Genomic DNA, 19468 nt, shown 5'->3' on the forward strand with positions numbered 1-19468 from the left:
CGCAATGATGAAGTGGCCAACAAAATTCACAAGTACCTGTCTTTATTTCTTCATGGAAAACCCACTGGCAAAGACCATGAGTAGTAAATACTTCTAATCCTTACAAACAAGGTTGGGTTCATTTTAGACAAATAACTTATTCTTTCTGCCCCAAGTTTTTTGTTTTTTAAAGTTCTCCCCCCCACACACACACATTTATTGAGGTATAACTGCCAAATAAAATTATTTTATTTGGTACCCAAATTTAAGTGGTACCCAAATTTTTCATTTCAAGAAGCAGAAGAATGGCCAACATGATTTCTTTAGTCTCTTCAAAGTTAAGCATCATTGCCCTGGTCGAAAAATAGTATCCCCCAACTTATATATAAATGAAGAGTCCAATTATGTTAAATGCAAACAGAAATCTCACTATGACTATGGTGAATTTTTTTAGAAGCAAAATATGCCTTGCAAGGTGATTATTACCTCTCCTGTTTGTTTCTGAAAAGCCAGGTTTTCCTTTTGGGTTGCTTAAAATAGGCACATCAACCTCTCAGGCTGCAAACACCTTTAATCTACTCTGTTGCAGAAAAAGATGGTAGCTGGTGCACCTTTTTTTGATTTTCATAAATCAATAGACATCTCTGCTTTTTGTATATCCAGAGGTTATCTATTCTTTAAAAATATGTTTAGAAGCAGAAAAAAGAAGCACACTCACTGTGCGTGAGTGAAAGTATCCAAATAGATAACGAGGGACAGGTTTTAGGAATACAGAGAAAAATGAGCTCAGGAAATTTAGATAGGCTACCATCAAGAGCAAATGTGAATCCTTGTTGAAGTTCAAAATAATGACTCAGATTTCAAGAGTTTCTTTTTCTCTCTTACAAAAAGAAATGTAATCTTTTTATTGATTATTTGAACACACCCCCTCACCCCCGCCCCACAATCACAATGAATTCAATCACCCATGAGTCCTTTCACTAGGTGCTATAATATGGTATAATACATCATACATTTTCTCAGGCTATAATTTGGTATTTAATGAAACCAAACAGATTGCCTTAGTGTTGCTATGGGAACATTTATCAGAGGGAAAGGGGCTGGCAGTAAGCGATCTGCTGCCAAATGGGAAAGAATTCATTAGCTCTAGAAGACTGGCAGTCTCAAGAATCATTTAAATATAGACATTAAGGAAAAATGTTCAGTTGGCAATTTGGTTACACAATCCTAAAATCTCTTTTAACACATAAAGGTGAGAGCTGTTCAGATCCTGCAATGGTTGACAAAGGGATTCTGAACACATTCAACTACAGTTGAAGATTTCTGAAGAATCTAGGAAAAGGGACAGATGGAGTTGGTTTGTAAGAGAAAACTCAATTCCGCCCAAAAGAACAGGGAAGTCAGTGTCTTCGCCAGCACACCATAGTAGGAGTGGCTCTGAGGCAGGCAAGCTGATATCTTTTTTTCCCAGGCGGAAGTCTGTAAATGACGGCTCTCCATGCATTCTGTAGGAAAATTCTACCTTTCCAGTCCATACTCCTTAAAAACAACAAAAACAAAAATAAACAACCCCCCCCCCACCGAAATACAGCAGTTAGCTAAACAACTGATTTCCACTCCTTTGATGGTTTGTAGAAAATAAATGGGATCCCTTCCTCAGCTCCTGAAAATCAATTTTAGTCAATCAATCCACCCAAATGCGTGGCATTCTCTGGCACACACACATGCACACAACTATATACGCACAGTTTATCATGCCTTGTACCTGGGATTAAAACTCCTCACTAGCAAATGTGACTCTTCCCTCTCTCCCTGTGAAAATTTCCACTTAGCTTTCACTTCTTCCTTTTGCAAATGGGCACACCTTTGACAAAATGTTTGTCAGTCAGTATTGATACCACCCCCTTCTGCACTCTCCCCGGATGCCAGGGGCTGGAAGCCTAAGAGCTACGCTTCTCCTACTCCCCTGCCATTCGGGTTCTGGATAAGGCTTACACTCTGCCAGGGAGATACACTCATGTGATGTGCAAAAGTGAAGAGAAGTAGAAGTAATCCTTAGCCCAACACCTGACACGGTGACTGACTGTGGGCTTTGGCAAATGCTTTTTAGCGACTGGCAGTTTCATGTTCTACTACGGGTCACCAGCCTAGGGGGAGGTGGGGTGGTTAGAGCTTTGTGGGGGTTTTCCTCCATTTGTGGATGACAGCCATAGTTTCCTGGACACTTGTTCATAGTTTGCAGTGCAAGGAACAACAACAGCAAAAACCCTCTGACACTCTCCCCCTTCCAACAATTTGGTAGCACTTCATTCTTTATTTTAAATTCTTCTTTGGTTTGAAATATCTGCCCTGAATCTGTCTCCCAAGAAAAACTAGTGATCTGGATCTATCAGACTTGTGGGGTGTTTTTTAGTCCACAAATCGAGGTTGTGGGATTTCCGGAGAGACTTCACAAAAGCATGGAACAGAAGCATGTGTGGACCCTGAAACTGTTGGGTAAAGGCTTTAAAGACGACACATTATTATTCTCTCATCCTTTCTTATCCCCACCCTTTAGACAAGACTTAACAGACCTTCTGGAAAAGGGGTGTCCATTCTTCTTCTGCTCCCTCACCCTCTCCCTCGTTATGCCCTGCGTTTGTGAGAGGCCTGGGCTAGGTTGTGGAAGCACATCACTAGGCGTTGGGATCCCCACTGTGTTCTCCATCCTCTTCTCTTCCTCTTTCTGGTCTGTCTCTGGGTCAGAACACTATAACTCAATGATTCTGGCTGAATTTAGGAGTGGAGATAGGTAAAGCAGATCTCACACTGTTTTTAAGTCTCCTTTAGGGGATCGGGAAAGAATTCTCCATCTGGCTCAGCCTAGCACTTCAGGTGCTATACTGAGGATCAGAGCTAAAGGCTTAGCTAGGAGCTACTTATTATAATAAACAGATTTCTCTCATGTTCTCAGGTAAAAGTTGGTAGGTGATTGATTGTAATTCCCCATCTAGGCCATCATTCTCTCTATGTAGAAATGTCCACTGAAACTCATGTTGACACAGTTGGGACAAAATATTGATTAAAAAGTTGTTCTTTTTATATGTAGCATGTTATATGATTTCATTTAAATCCAGGGTTAATAAATATTCCAGTTTCAGTTTTACCAAAACAAACAAATTAAATACAAGCAAAATAACTTAGGATTTATTTTTGGTGACAAATTGCCTAAGGACAGGATTAGAAGAATCAGTAATCAGGTGAACTATTCCCCAGTTGACTCTCTCTGTGTGGGGCATACTTGCCTCCTTGCTATTGCTTGAACACTCGGGCATATTTCTGCCAGAGAGTCATGGTCTAGACGTTCACTCTAGAAAGAGCCCTTCTTCCACAGATCTCCTGGACCACCTCTTCACTTATGTCAAGTCTGGTCAAATCTCAACTTCTCACTGGGGCCTACTCTGACCACCCTACTTAACAATGCCACCTACTCTCACCCTGTCACTCCTTTATTCTCCACTCTATTTTTCCTATTTCTGTGGTGCTTATCACTTTATAATTTACTCATCGATACTTTATTGCATTTATTGTTTACATTTTGTCTCCTACTGTTAAGATGGTAAGGAACACTGAGAGGGTTACATATCCTGTTCCTTATTCCACATTTCTCTTTGCATCAGGGCAAAATCGTTCTCATAAATACCTCAGATTTTGGATTCAACAACATGAAATAATGCCATGTGTTAATACAGAATAAGTAATTCTTCTCTATGCAAACAGAAAAATATTTAGAACATCAGTTTATTATTTATACAATCTTCTGAACATGCAGAAACATGAACCCAACAACAACCTTTAACGTGCCCCATGCAGGTTTATCCTTTCATCCAGTCAGATATCATTCTTAACTTTTTAAAATCTGATATTAAACCCTTTATTCCTTTTACTTTACCCCAAATTAAGAAGAAAACTACTCAAACATCTGACACTGCTTCGATCTTTGATATCTATTCTAGGCTCTCCAAATAGTACACAACTTACTTGTGTACATCAACAAAATTTATCTAATCTCGGGATTACCAGCCATAAACAAGCACACAGCAGTCCTTTATGAGACAGTGGGCATTTTAAAATTGAAATAAAAGGAATTTATCAAGGTACATTACTGAGATATACTCAAATTGGCATAAGCTTTGTTGGTAGAGACAACCAGACCATAGACACATAAAAATTTCTACATGACAATAACAACAAAATGATTTTTAAGTTAAATAAGACTCACCTCCCCTGGTTAATTAACACAAAGGCAGATGGATGATATAATGATGGAATGAGCAATGGTAGAAGACTGCAGACTTGATAAATCAGTTAAGTAAAACTTCAAGACTTAAGGGAGCGCTAAGGATACAAATGGGTAGAAGCTGGAACACGCAGTCCGTTTCGTAGATTAAAAAAAAAATGAACTTGAATTTGCACACATGTTCTGACTTCAAAGTGTTTTGGGATGAGGCGTATGCAACAACCACTGTGACAACTGCACAAGGTACTCCCAGGCAAAGAAATTCTCCCTACACGCAATCAAACACCAACATAGCTTCTTCCAGCTCAGTCAAGTTTCATCAGTTAGGTTTCCTTTCACCTTAACCAGTTGTTACCTCAGCTTTTCTGAACTACGCCATCCAATGCTGTCTCATAACCCATTTTCGTGCCGAAACCGTGGACACTTGGTCTGCTAGAGCGGTATAGCGCACCGTTTCCCCCAACCCAACAAAGTCGATTTCTAGCATGCAAAATTCAGTCTCGATACAGACATTCCATGTTTATTTGTGTCAGCCAATTCCTTTTGCTTCTTAAGGCTATTTTTCCCTGAACGCTCTCCCTCCTCCAGAGAAGAGCTAAAAAAGAAAAGAACATTCCCAGAATTCAGCTGCTCAGTGCCTAAGTCATATTTGCAAGTGGCACATGAATGGCATGCCACGTGTCACGCCCTGCCACTAGGAGTTTCCATGGGGCAGTTTATTTCTGTGGAGACTATCTTCTGTTATGTTGGATTTTCGTATGGGCTGTTCCCTTCTATTAAGCCAATCATCTGGAAGTACCCAGCCCGTCATTTAAAAGAAGGATTAAAAGAAAGAAAAAGAAAAGATGGATGAAAAAGATCTTACCTCTAAGGATTCCTAAGCAACATTAATAATATGAACCCATTTACTGACTGCTATTTACATTTTGCATTTCCTTAGGGCACATTAAAACATTTGGGAGCCTGCGACACTGTGTCCAAGCCACAGCATTATGACTTACTGGCCCTGTACTGTTGATATTAACGAGACCCAGATTATTAGAGAACAATAAGACGATTTAAAAAACTGAAATAATAACCCATGGCCAGTCTCTCACTTTTCCCTGCCTCTCCTTTTTAATTATACCTGCAATTGAACATTTTACCTGAATTCAGGAAAAAATTAGGCAAAGAATGATTTGCCTTAAGTCAAACTCCAAAATCCTATGATTTCAACTGAATAGGTTATTTACAGTTTCATTAATTTAAGGAAGTGGGACAAACACTGAAGGATGTTCATGTAGGAGAAATAACTCGTTAGGCTCTCTGGGTGGCCATTTATGTGACAGACTGTGAAGACTGTGAAGACTGTGAAGCCACGGTGTTTACTGGACAATAGAGATGATGATTCCTGCCATCACCATAGTGGCTCTCGGTTAAGGTAACTAAAGATCAAATTGCTTCTGGATGCACATAGAGCAGCATGTTTTGGGGGATAAATCTCAGCCGCATGGTTCTAAGACAAACAGTTTTGTTCAGCTAGACAGCTGTGGTATAAAACATCTAGGGCTTAGCAAATAGGCAAATCATTATTAATTGACTGAACAAGTATTTACCAAGTGCCAAATAGATTCCAGATACTGTTCTAGACACTGAGAACAGAGCAATGGGAAAAATAAATACTACTGCTTTCCGTGAGCTTACATTCTAGTGAGAAAGACAGATAATAAATAAAAAGACTGAGCTACAAAGTGTGTCACTGGATGCTAGGTGCAATAGAAGAAAATAAAATAGGAGTGCATGACAGCAAGTACCTGAGAAGTAGTGGGGGGGGGTGGAGGAGAGGACTACCACTTTCTATAATGTGGTGAGGGAAGTCCTTGCTGAGGTGAAGGTGACTTTTGAGCCAAGACACAGGGGAGGTGAAGACTATACAGACCTATGGGCAATCAGATCTCCGGCAAGTACAGAGCATGCGTGAGGAAGAGAAAGGAGGCCAGTGTGGCTGAGGTCAATGAAGGACAGTGGAGGGAGCAGGAGATGTAATTACAGAGAAATAGGAACAGAGGTGGGGGAGAACTCAGAGCCTGTAAGGCCTTAACGATGAAGACAAGCACTCGTCCTCTTCTGCAGTTGGGAAGGGAAGCCACTTGAGGGACTGAGCAGAAGTGTAGTATAATCCTACCTATGTTTCACCAGGATCATACTGACAGCTGGGTGGGGGACGTGAGGACAAGAGAGACAAGAGAGGAGCCGGGGAGCACTTCCATATAGGCCACTGCAACAATCCAGGCGAGGAAGCCCAGGCCTGGGCAGAGGCAGTGGGGATAAGATGTGCACAAATTTGGGGCACACTTTAAAGGCAGAGCCATAAGGATTTTCAGAGAGAATCCGCATGGGATGTGAAAGAAAGACAGATGTCAAGAGCACAGTTGCTGTGTACCATGAGAAAGGACAGTAGAAAGAGCAGATTTAAGAGGAAAGGTCAGGGGCATGGTTCTGGACATGTTTAGATTCGAGATGTCTCTTGCGCAGACAAACAGAGGTAAGCAGGTACTGAGAAATGGGAGCCCGGACTCAGAGGAACGGACGGGGCCAGAGATGCAGATACCTAGGAAGCATCAGACTGAGGATGGTTTTGAAAGCAAGAGAGCAGACAAGATGTCCAAAGAGAGTGCACGTAAAGAGAAGCAGTCCAAGGACTAAACCCTAGGACACTCTAAGCGGCAGGAGAAGCACCAAGGAGACAAAGAAAAGTGGCAAGAGCTAAGGAAGAAACAGGAGCATGTGGGATCCTCAAAACCAAGTGAAGAAAGTATTGCAAGGGAGAGAGAGTGTCAACTTGCCATAGAGTCCAATGAGAGAAGGACTAAAATTTGGATGATGGCAAAAAATATGTTCAAGTACTGGAAAACTGAGTCTTACCTGTAAGACCACAGATACCACCCTTCGGAAATTGATTTTTAGGAGCTATGTCATCCTATCCGCATGTCTAGCAAGTAAAATCATTTAATACAATATTAGATATTTACAGGTCTTCTGTATTTGCTATATTTGCTTATAACAGAAACAATGATCCATCTACCAAATCTACTACCTTAGCCTGATAAGGCAATGATGAACCGTGGGAACTAATTCTTGATAATTCTATTTTCCCCCTTTACACTTATTTGCTGGGTGATTGATAATATGCATTAAATGAAACAATGTAGACTTTAAGAAGAACTGCAAACAGGAAATTGCGATACTGACTTTTCCACAAGGATAAGTAATTACAATAAGGAACCACAGATAAGCAGCTAAGCAATTATAGCTAGACATGAGGATCAACAACCAGGCTTCACGGAAGATGAAACTGAGTGTCTGGTATGAGATGGGCATGTATAGGCAATGTAGGAAACTGAATATTTTACCTAGATCCTAATAGAGCTGTTGAGTGAAATTTATCATTCATAACTTTCTACACGATTTAGCACTGTGCCTAGAGAGGGTGCTCAATAAGCGGTGAAGAGGAGAATGAATGGAGTTCATGCCCAGAGCTACTACACAGGACCACGCAGGTTGTGCCCTACGGTATTGCAGGGGGCGCTGTTCCCTAGCTGCCAAGTCATGACAGGCACACCTGCCCAAGCACACGCGGCAGCCCTAGGGAGCATCCATCAGCCTCCGACTTTCATACTAAAGTTGAAAAGCAATCACGGTCATGGCACACATATGCTAAATATCCTTTGAGATCAATATAAACTGAAAACAGGCTTACAAAGATGTGTCATGTACGAAGAGATAGTTACCAAATGCCTACATATGGATTTGATGATCTTTACCTTGCTATATGTGAATATCATCTGTTTTCAGCGTTTGATGATAAACTGCTAGAAAGCAGGGATTGATCATGCAAGTGCTATCTACCAGAAGCAGGAAACACCATTTTCAATGCTGCCTCTCATATGGGATGACTTGGCAACACTAAAGCAACCCATAAAAAGCACCTTTAAGAAATGTTGATTCAGAAACCATTTAAAAGCCATGTTTACAAGTCACCCTGGTGATTTTTATCCTCTTAAATTTGGGGAGTCATTGTTGATTCTGAAGAGAAAAAGACTGTTCACTTTACAGGGAGAGCCATGTGGCATGTTTTAAATTGAGGCAGTGTATTAGAAGGCAGGCCCAAACTGTTTGGCTCATTTCCCACATTTGTGTAATTTTCCTTGTAAAATCCAGAATTTATTTTCTATCATTTTCTTACCTGCATCATCCTCATCACAGCCCAATTAAGAGCCATAACACAGGATACCCCGAGATACCTTAAATTAGCCACAGAGAAAAATTTACGATTTCTGGATTACTGACTGAAATCACAAAAGAATAGTGGCCTTAAAACAAATCACACAAAATCTCAGTTATTTAAAGCCTCAAGACATTATTTCCCCCCTTGATTATATAAAGCTACATAGAAAAAAGGAAAAATATATCCTCCTACTTCTTATTGAAAATCACTCATGGAGATCAAAAGCCAGAACCCACTGCAAAGTACCTGAGATGTTCAGCTTTAATCTCCCTGACCCTCAGCGCTGTAATTCTTCCTGATAGTTGTCAAGCCACAGTCAACCACGCAACAAACACAGAACATTAGCCAGAATTTAAAAACAAAAGCAATAAATATTTTATTTGTTAATTCAAGTAATTAAATAGAAGCTAGCTAATTGGAAAGGAGCTAAGATCCAAGAAAGAGCACCAGGGGGTGAGGTGAGAGGTATAAGAAGAATGAGAATTTTATATTTGCCAAAAATGTCCACCATGCTCGAATCAACTTCACACCTAGCAGCTCTGTCTCTGCACCTTAGATTTATCTATACCAGGACTTTATTCAGAAAATTATATAATAATCAATATATATTTCATTTACACTCACTAGAAAGCCCTGGCTGAGGGCACCTGGGTGGCCCAGTCAGTTAAGCATCCGACTCTTGGTTTTGGCTCAGGTTGGAATCTCAGATCGTGGGATTGAACCCCGCATTGGGCTCCATGCTCAGCGTCTCCTTAGACTCTCTCTGGCCCCACCAGAAAGAAAGAAAGAAAGAAAGGAAGAAAGGAAGGGAGGAAGGAAGGAAGGAAGGAAGGAAGGAAGGAAGGAAGGAAGGAAGGAAGGAAGGAAAAAGAAAGAAAGAAAGAAAGAAAGAAAGAAAGAAAGAAAGAAAGAAAGAAAGAAAGAAAGGAGTCTTGAAAGAAAGAAAGAAAGAAAGAAAGAAGGAATCTTAGAAAAAATCTTGAAAGAAAGAAAAGAATCTTGAAAGAAAGAAAGAAAAAAAGGAAAATCCTGACCCAGCCTATAATTTATCCTTCTTATCTCTTTCAAAACATCGTTAATTTTAAAAATGTACTCAATTCATTTCAACTCTTATTTATTGAGCATCTACTATATGCCAATACATCAGTACATTAGTGACACGGACAAAAATTCTTATTTCCCAGGAGTTCACATTCTAGGCTTGTCAAACTTATTTGGGCAATTGATAAATTATTTTGGTATTTTGAAAAAGTATTAAAATTAAAGGCCATTTGGAAAAAAGAACAACTAGTGTCTACAGGAATTCTTAGTTATCTCTTTTGTTTACCAATCACATTTTTCAATACTCACACAAGGACAGGTACACAAAGCAAAGTCCTTGGGTGTCTGTCCGGAGTTAACACTCCTGCTCTGCCATGTGTGTAATCTCCTTTCTGTGTCATTTTAAAATGATCAGTTTTTACCTTGGGGTGTGAATCAGGGTCATCTGTGAAGCTTTTGAAATGCAGAGCTATATCTAGACTTACTGAATAAGAATATCCTACAACAGGGCTGAATATGTGTATTCTTTAAAGCCTTACAGTTGGTTCTGATGCCAACTATATAACAATCCTTTTAACAAACTCTTAGAAGGTTAAAGGCAGAAGTGAACGCTATGGGTAAAAGAATTTCCTGAAAAGTTCTACGACATGATAATAGTAGTAATAATAATAATGATAGCTAAAGCTTTGCACTTACTGTCTGTCTTGCGCACTTCGAAATTATTTCTTGATATTCCTTCATTCAGCCCTTACAATAACTATGATTATTTCTATTCTGCAGGGACCTGGAACATGGGGAGGCTGAGTAACTTGGATAAGGTCCCAAAGCTCTGTAAGCAGCAGGACTGGGTTCTGAACCCCGGCATGATGGCACAAAGTGCCTGTGCTCAGTTGCCACTCTGTGGAATTTATTCTAACTATTCTAACTATTCTAATTTATTCTAACTATTCATCTATTTACTAATTCGTTTAGTAAATGAATTAGGTGCAGGTTTAAGAGGACAGATGTGTCTCTCTTTTTCCTCCGTAACTTTAGCACAAATATAAACATCTGTATAATTTCTGTAACCCATCTCTGCTAGGATATAAGGATCACATGAAAATAAACATGTCTCTCATTTACCATGGCACCCCCATATTTAGCATAGTGCCTGATGCACGGCAGCACTCCATAAATACCTGTTGACCGACTGACTGCATGAAAGAATGACAGATGTGCATTTTCCACTGGAGGAGTCATACTTGCACACAGACTTAACTCAGAATATTAATAATGCTCTACCCAAGTATCAGAAGAGAACAGCGGGAGACAAGCAGGGAGAGAGTAAAACCCACCACATCCAGAAGACTACTTGATTCTCACAATAAACCCAGGAGCTAGGCGGCAGAGGTTTTATCAGCTGTATTTTGGAGGCAAAAGCACTCAACGAGAGCGTGCCTGGTCATTCATGCTGTCTTTCCCAAACCTGAACCATGGACTCAGAGACGTGTGTTCAAATCCCATTTCTGACACTCCTATCTGTGGCGTGAGGCAAGATGCTTAACACCCTTGAGCTTTGGCTCTCTCGTTTATAAAGAGAGGTATATACTGATCTTGCCTTTTATTCACAGGTTCCAAACACTTAAAACAGTGCCTGCTCTGGAGTTGGTACTAAATTTATTGTTAAATTGCAGTGCCGTTAAAGGCCTTAAATATGAAAACACGTGTAAGAGTGCCTAGCACTGTGACTAACACACTGTTCATCCCAGTTCCCGGGTGACTAAACAGCCCTACAGTGTTATTCCCACTTCCCCTTCCCTTTAAAATCTTTAAAGGGGCCATCTCCCTTCACCGTTTCAGATTCTTTCTAAGCCATGTGACCCCTTCCACAGTGAATCTTAGGAGGCTTGGACCCACTTCTGTGAAATCACCTAGTTCACTAATGCAAAGGGGAGCGGATTTAATCTTTAAACCAGGACAGACTCTAACTTACACCAGGAATTCATTTACTTTCTCATTCCCATGAGACATGTTAAACATACATCTCTAAGTTCTCCTTCTTTGTAAAAACCATGGCATCACTTTAATCCATTTCATAACGAGCCTATAAAAAAGGTTTATGAAATCGCAGAACTGTTTTATTATCACCATTCAGATGAAGGAAATCAATTTGCTACATAGCTAGCTACACATTAGATTTCTTTGTGCTGGGGCATCCTTACCTGGACATTTAAAATCAGCATTCCCAGATCTGTGATTAATCCATGTACACCCTGAGCTCCATACACGCACTTTCCGGCTCAGACTCCCCTCCACCACCATGTCTGCCTCCTTAGTATAGGAGCAGAGCCAGCAGGCCAGCACAAGAACGTGGCTGAGATGCTGAGGATGGATCCTGGGCCCTGACAGTGGCTTTTCGGGATTAAAGGAACTGAACTTTTCTCTGTTGGGTGTTTTGTTTTTTGTGTTTTTTTTGCAGGGGGCAGTGGGGTGATGGTAGGTGTTATGCGAAAAATGTCCCATAGGCCCAATTACATCGCAATGAGTAATACATGGATGTGTGGTGGGCAGAGTGTTTATTTAGCCTGTGGTAGGAGGGAGAAGGCAGTGCTTGGATGTATAAGTTTTTGCAAACCCGATGTGCTAAGGGAAAAAATCCAAATTTTAGCGGGCTTATTTTTTGCAACAGTAAAATGAAACACTAAGTGATTTCCACAGTTATATACAGCTTCAACCGTCTACATTTTTATCAACAGCTGAAAAACAACATTGTTATATTTACACCACACGCCTATTCTTATGCACCAGGAAAGGCAGTGATGTCAGAATTTATAGAGATACAGATACAGATAGGGTACCGATACAGATACAGATAGGACACCGATACAGATACAGATAGGACACCGATACAGATACAGATAGGACACCGATACAGATACAGATAGGACACCGATACAGATACAGATAGGACACCGATACAGATACAGATAGGACACCGATACAGATACAGATAGGACACCGATACAGATACAGATAGGACACCGATACAGATACAGATAGGGTACCGATACAGATACAGATAGGGTACCGATACAGATACAGATAGGGTACCGATACAGATACAGATAGGGTACCGATACAGATACAGATAGGGTACCGATACAGATACAGATAGGGTACCGATACAGATACAGATAGGGTACCGATACAGATACAGATAGGACACCGATACAGATACAGATAGGACACCGATACAGATACAGATAGGACACCGATACAGATACAGATAGGACACCGATACAGATACAGATAGGACACCGATACAGATACAGATAGGACACCGATACAGATACAGATAGGGTACCAATACAGATACAGATAGGGTACCGATACAGATACAGATAGGACACCGATACAGATACAGATAGGACACCAATACAGATACAGATAGGACACCGATACAGATACAGATAGGACACCGATACAGATACAGATAGGACACCGATACAGATACAGATAGGACACCGATACAGATACAGATAGGGTACCAATACAGATACAGATAGGACACCGATACAGATACAGATAGGACACCGATACAGATACAGATAGGACACCGATACAGATACAGATAGGGTACCGATACAGATACAGATAGGACACCGATACAGATACAGATAGGACACCAATACAGATACAGATAGGACACCAATACAGATACAGATAGGACACCGATACAGATACAGATAGGACACCGATACAGATACAGATAGGACACCGATACAGATACAGATAGGACACCGATACAGATACAGATAGGACACCAATACAGATACAGATAGGGTACCGATACAGATACAGATAGGGTACCGATACAGATACAGATAGGGTACCGATACAGATACAGATAGGGTACCGATACAGATACAGATAGGACACCGATACAGATACAGATAGGGTACCGATACAGATACAGATAGGACACCAATACAGATACAGATAGGACACCGATACAGATACAGATAGGGTACCAATACAGATACAGATAGGGTACCGATACAGATACAGATAGGGTACCGATACAGATACAGATAGGGTACCGATACAGATACAGATAGGACACCGATACAGATACAGATAGGGTACCGATACAGATACAGATAGGGTACCGATACAGATACAGATAGGGTACCGATACAGATACAGATAGGGTACCGATACAGATACAGATAGGGTACCGATACAGATACAGATAGGGTACCGATACAGATACAGATAGGGTACCGATACAGATACAGATAGGACACCAATACAGATACAGATACAGTTATGGGTACACATATGAAGAGGACAACCTCCTATGAGCGTAAGTTTTAAATAACAGTTTGAAGAGGATTTTTACCCAATTTAATTTAACTTAATTTAATTAAGCTTAATTTTAATTTTCCAAAGTAATTTCTGGTTTATTAATTAGCTAACTGAATATAGTAATATGAACAACAACCACATCAATGCTAATAATAAGATAACATTTATTTATGTGATAGCATTACAAAAACCCAGGGAGGTATACACCATTAGTATCACTCCTCCTTCAGAGAAAGAAAATCTTATCTGTAAGATAAGGTGCTGAGACTTTAAGTTATTTAAGTGACAAAATGGGCAGACCCAGAATTTGAACCTAAACCAATCCAACCCCAACGTCGCAGCTGTAAAACATATCCCAAACATAATACTCCAAAATACTATAAATAACTGTAACAATAATTTCATAGGATAGAAATGAAATGAAGTAGGGAAATTATGCTTATATAGGAGTTAAGGCCACTGACTTCTACCTCCAGTTCATCTGTTAATAGCTGAATGTCCTTGCAATGGGACAAACCTCTTTCAGCCTCAGTTTCTTCCAGGGCTGAAGGAGAAGTTTAGCTGAGCTGGCATTTCTCAACTCTGTTTCTGTATGGTCTTTGTCTGGTCACAAGGAAGGGAGGCAATCATCTTTTTGTTAACCAGGGCCTCTCGGTTTTATATTTTAAGTTTTGTACAAGAGTTCATTAAAAAAGACTTGGGTCGTTAAACAGTTTGGAAATCGCTGAATTGAATGATCTCTAAGTTTTTAAGCTTTTCTGATATTTTATGACTCTATTAAATACTTATGTTTTCAGCAATAAGGTTGGCTTCTTTCAGCATGACTTGTTTAATATTAACTCTTTTAAAATATGAACCTGAAAAGATTTCTTTTTAAGAAAGTGAAGCAACCAAACTATCTGGTGGATTAACTTTTTCCACTAAAATAACACAAAATTAGTTAGGGTTGGGGAATAAATCACCGAAGAGTCAAGTCTTTAGGTGTGTTTGATTTTCTAAAAAGAAACTTAAATATCCTTTGGTATTTATGTATTCTGGTAATCTGGCTTAAATCTTTTCTAAAGCATTTTCTTGAATTAAGTACAGCATTTCCTTCCAACAACATGTGAAAACCCTAAGTATTGTAAGAATGACTTTTAGGACGAACATAAAGTCTGCGTGCTCAAATCTAACTATGAGCTTAGACATAATTTGAAGTATGTAAGGGAAGCCGATGGGCGCCAGCTAATGTCTACTTCTTGATCTAAAATAACATCAACAGACAAGCATTCTAAGTCTAGGGAGAGGAGACCCTCAGTGGGCCAAGAAGAATAGTGGGGTGGGGGGAGGGAACATCGCCTGCAGTCACATTAAGATAGCCGGTAATCACATAGCACTTACTACGTGCCCCGCTGTGCTTGAAGATCTTTACAGATTCTAATTCATTTAATCCCCATAACAATTCTGTGAGCTTCACACTGAAGCACAGACAGTGTACAAAACCCGAATGACCAGCCACAGAGCTGAGAGGTGACAGGGCCTGGAGGTGACGCAGCTGTACCCTACGGCCTGAGAAGGGGTGTTATTTGTGAAATGGGAGTGGAGAGCTAGGGCCAGATTTAAAGCCCTGGAAGATATTGGGAGACATGAAAAAGGTCTAAGAAATCCACAACGATGGAAGAAACGGAAATTGGGAATGCCCTGGAAGCGAAGATTAAAACACAGCCTGAACACAGGAAATAAAGAATTCTGAGAAGAAGCTGGTCTAAGGCTACCCTTGTTTTCGAAGCTGCGCAAATCAGCAGGGGCCTACAGAGGAGGAAAGCCTTCCTTCTGAGAAATAAAGGGAGCCCTCAAAGTGATAGCTAAAATTGGGATTTAGGAGCCCGTCTGTGGCAGACTCCTAGGAAACCGTAACAACTAATTTTCAGTGAATAAAAGAAGCGATGTCCAGGTAATTCTTGCACCTTGCCGTCTGGCTCCTTTTCTCAAGAGAAAACTGACGCACAGGGGTGAGGCACCTGGCTCCAAGGTTATCCCAGCTGATTACCGAGCAGTCCACCATTCTTCCCACTATACTACTTGAGTTGTTTTTATCCCTAATGTTCCCTCCAGATTTAGTACTTTTTTACGATTCTATTTGCATGTTTGCTAAAGAAGGAGTATTGGAGGAGCCCAAAAGTTGTTCAAGCTGTCTATGGCACGCACACATCGAGTACTTTATGATTCCGCAGCTGTACACAATACTAAAAGATGCATATGCCTGAGTCTGCGCCGAAAGCTAGATGAGAAGGAAGAAACTGGGAAGTAATGGTCATTGGTGTATGAAACACTTTCTACTTTCTATTTTCAAATTGCCAGAGCTGGCCAGGAAGAAACCTCAGCAGGAGAGGGGCAAAATGTTGTTTGCTCTTTAGGCACAAATAGAATGAATGAGGTTGATTCTACCACACCGTGCAGTAAGTTTGGGAAACTAAAACATTCTATTTTTTCCATTTTCCACAGGAAACAGAGAATGGAGATCTGTGGTAGACTCCCACTAGCATTATGCGGTCTCCACAAAACCCAACTTTCTCAAGTCTGAAGACATTTAAAGGTAATCATGGGGGAAGATGAGGGAAACATTTCCAGCAGTTAAATAAGGATAGTCATGGAATGGACAAACATCACGCCTGGCAGGTCATTACCTGTGCCATGCTGCCAACCATGATGTATGAAGCAGAAGAAAGATCCAGGTCAAGGACAAAATGAGAAGGACATTAAGGGCTTACTCTATTTAAAGGTTAGTAGGGAAAAGTGAGTTAATATGTGATCTACAGGCTAGGAAAGAGTAGAAAAACTCAAATCTACCACTAAGAACAACTGTTAAAATACACTAAATGTATATAAATGTACATCCAATTCTAATAAAGACAATAGAAATTGAAGGGCAAAAGTAGCACTGAACATGCTGCAGAAGTAAAACTACCAACGTTCTCCATCGTTCTTCAGAAGCAAACAGGTGACAGAACAAAGAAGGGCAGTGGGACATTGAGGAGGGGACAGGGGTTCTGGGCCTGCCTCAGCACTAACAAGCAGGAAGTGACCTTGCCAGACCAGTGCCCTTCGGTTTCCTGATCCGTGAGGCTGGTAGCTGAAGTGATCTCTAAATCTCTTCCAAAAACAAAATTAAGATGACTGTTCACAGCAGGTAAATAATCACAGGGAAAAAAAATTCACATATTTTTTCAAAGTCAAGAATTTAATAATAGGGATTGATAGGGCCAGCAATCAGATATATGAGCAAATTGTTAACCCTTAGAGGAATAAAGAAAGTGTTCATTAAGTTATTACTTTTAAAATATACAACCACTATAAAAATCCCTCCACCTTTAAAAAAATAAATAACAACAAAATGCAGCAAGAGAGGTCAACATCCAAAAAAACATCAGTAGCTATATGATTAAAGGAGCACTGTTTCTCTACTTACATAACTTCTGGCACCATATGCATTGGGCTTTTCCTCCACACCAACCAATTTCCAACCCCAGGGTCCCACATTTTTGCCACACTTGGTTACAAAGTTGGGAGTTCCCACAACACCCTTCCTCCCACCTCACTCAATAATTTGCTGGGCACAGACTCAGAGAAACATTTACTTATATTTACTGGTTTATCAGAATGAATATTATAAAGGATACAGATGAACAGCCAGAGGAAGAGGCATGTGACAAGGTAAGGAAGGATCCCAAGTGCAGGAGCTTCTGTTCTTGTAGAGTTGCGGTGCACTGCCCTCTTGGCATGTGCTTGTGTCCACAAGCCCAGAAGCTCTCCAAACCCCATAATGTAGACATTTTTATGGATGCTTCATCACACAGACATGATAGATTATTAACTCAATCTCCTGTCCCTCTCCCCTCCCTAGAAGATGGGGGTTGAGCTGAAAGTTCCAAGCTTCTAATCATAGCTTGGTCTTTCTGGTGACCCACACCCACCCTGAAGCCGTCCAGGAGCCCACTCAGAGTTGCCTCATTACAACAAAAGATGCTCCTATCACCCAGGAAACTCCAAGGTATTTAGCAGGGCTGCGTGAGATACTCCTGTAACTCCCATGACTCAGGAAGTTACATGGGTTTTAGGAGCTCTGTGTCAGAAACTGGGGGTGGGAACCAAATATATATTTCTCATTATGTCATGGTGATATATCAGAATATATTACTTAAAATTCACAAATCCCTTCCCTTTTCACGATGCTTTTTTTAATACAGCTACCAAAAATCATTCAAATTAAAAAGCAGCCGATTTACTTGTTACTTATATTAGAAAAGCATAAAGAGCATATACTTAAAGAAGAGAAAGTATTTTGGTGAAGGAACCCTTCTATGTTTTAAAGAAAAAAGAAATGCCACGTGGGGAAGGGCAGGGAAGCTTCAGCTATAACACAGATGATGTTGCTAATGACAGAAGTCATTCTGGATATTGAAGAACTCACAAAAATAAAACCAGTGGTTCTGAAATGGTCAGGAAACCATCATATGGTGGGAAGCAAGATCACACAGTAACAAAAGCTGAGGTTATCTGTTGCTTTGACACAGAGATGTTTTGAAAGGGTGGCAGGAGGAAGTCCTGATAAGGTTAATGAAGTATCTAATCAAGATATTCACTTTGAAGTCCTGTAACATGTACTTGGAGTAAGAAATACACTCATAGAATCAACACTAAAAGGGGCTTTGAGATCATGGCGAATAACCTCATGAATCGCAGGAAGAAATTGTTGTCTGACGGGCACCACCTCCCTGGATTCCTGATTCACAATGTGTACTCTTTCTCACCGCTTCTGGACAATCGTTTTCACTGGTATCATTATTTTTATCTTCCTTTTCCTGTTACGCTCAGAAAAAAGGTATTCTTTCAGTATAATAATGACAAGAAGATCCTAAACAAAACAACTATCCTTCCACCCGGAACCAAAACAAACGTCAAGTAACTCATCTGTGAGTCAGACGAAAAGGAGAAAGCAGGGAATAAGAAAGCACACCAAACAAAACAAGGAAACAGTTTATATAAATTCTCTGAGTGGAATTTTTGAATTTTCGATCATGAATTATTTTGATGAATTCTGATTCGTACCAAAAGGGCAAATAGGAATTTAGCACTGAATAAATCAGCAAATGTTTGATGTTTCTTTATTTTTTTTTTTAAGATTTTATTTATTCATTTGAGAGAGAGAGAACAAGCAGGGGGAGAGGCAGAGGGAGAGGGAGAAACAGACTCCCTGCTGAGCAGGGAGCCTGACTCCCGGCTCCATCCTAGGACCTGGAGATCATGACCTGAGCCGAAGGCAGATGCTCAACCAACTGAGCCACCCAGGCACCCCACGTTTGAAGGTTTGGGAGTCTGAGTGTGTATGCATCAATGTTAATGGTAATGAACGATAACTTTCATTCACCGAGATCCTACCACACCTCAGGTATTGTGTGAGGAACTTTTCTTACGTTACCTCAAGTTTCACAGCAGTGTAAGGTAAAAATTATTTTGATCATCTGCAAGATGAGTAAAAGAAGAGAGATGTAAGAGGTAACTTGTCAGCAGCAGGA

At 40.4% G+C, this 19468-nt stretch overlaps 1 protein-coding gene across 8 annotated transcripts in view; it reads right to left on the minus strand.

The window, feature by feature from the left end:
- PPP3CA (protein phosphatase 3 catalytic subunit alpha) overlaps positions 1 to 19468 on the minus strand; it is a 309291-nt gene that overhangs the window by 122296 nt on the left and 167527 nt on the right. The window contains exon 1 of one of the 8 annotated variants that reach the window (XM_078069000.1): positions 11768 to 11905. The exons of 4 other annotated variants lie outside the window; for them this stretch is intronic. In XM_078069000.1, the coding sequence (XP_077925126.1) occupies positions 11768 to 11867 (100 nt within the window). In that variant the 5' untranslated portion in view covers positions 11868 to 11905. Of the gene's footprint in view, positions 1 to 4240; positions 4557 to 4613; positions 4802 to 11767; positions 11906 to 19468 lie in introns of those variants that run through there. 3 more of the 8 variants (XM_078068999.1, XM_078069004.1, XM_078069005.1) reach the window with 3 other exon arrangements.

This window comes from Halichoerus grypus, chromosome 3 (genome assembly GCF_964656455.1).
Source record: "Halichoerus grypus chromosome 3, mHalGry1.hap1.1, whole genome shotgun sequence".
Taxonomy (NCBI): Eukaryota; Metazoa; Chordata; class Mammalia; order Carnivora; family Phocidae; genus Halichoerus; species Halichoerus grypus.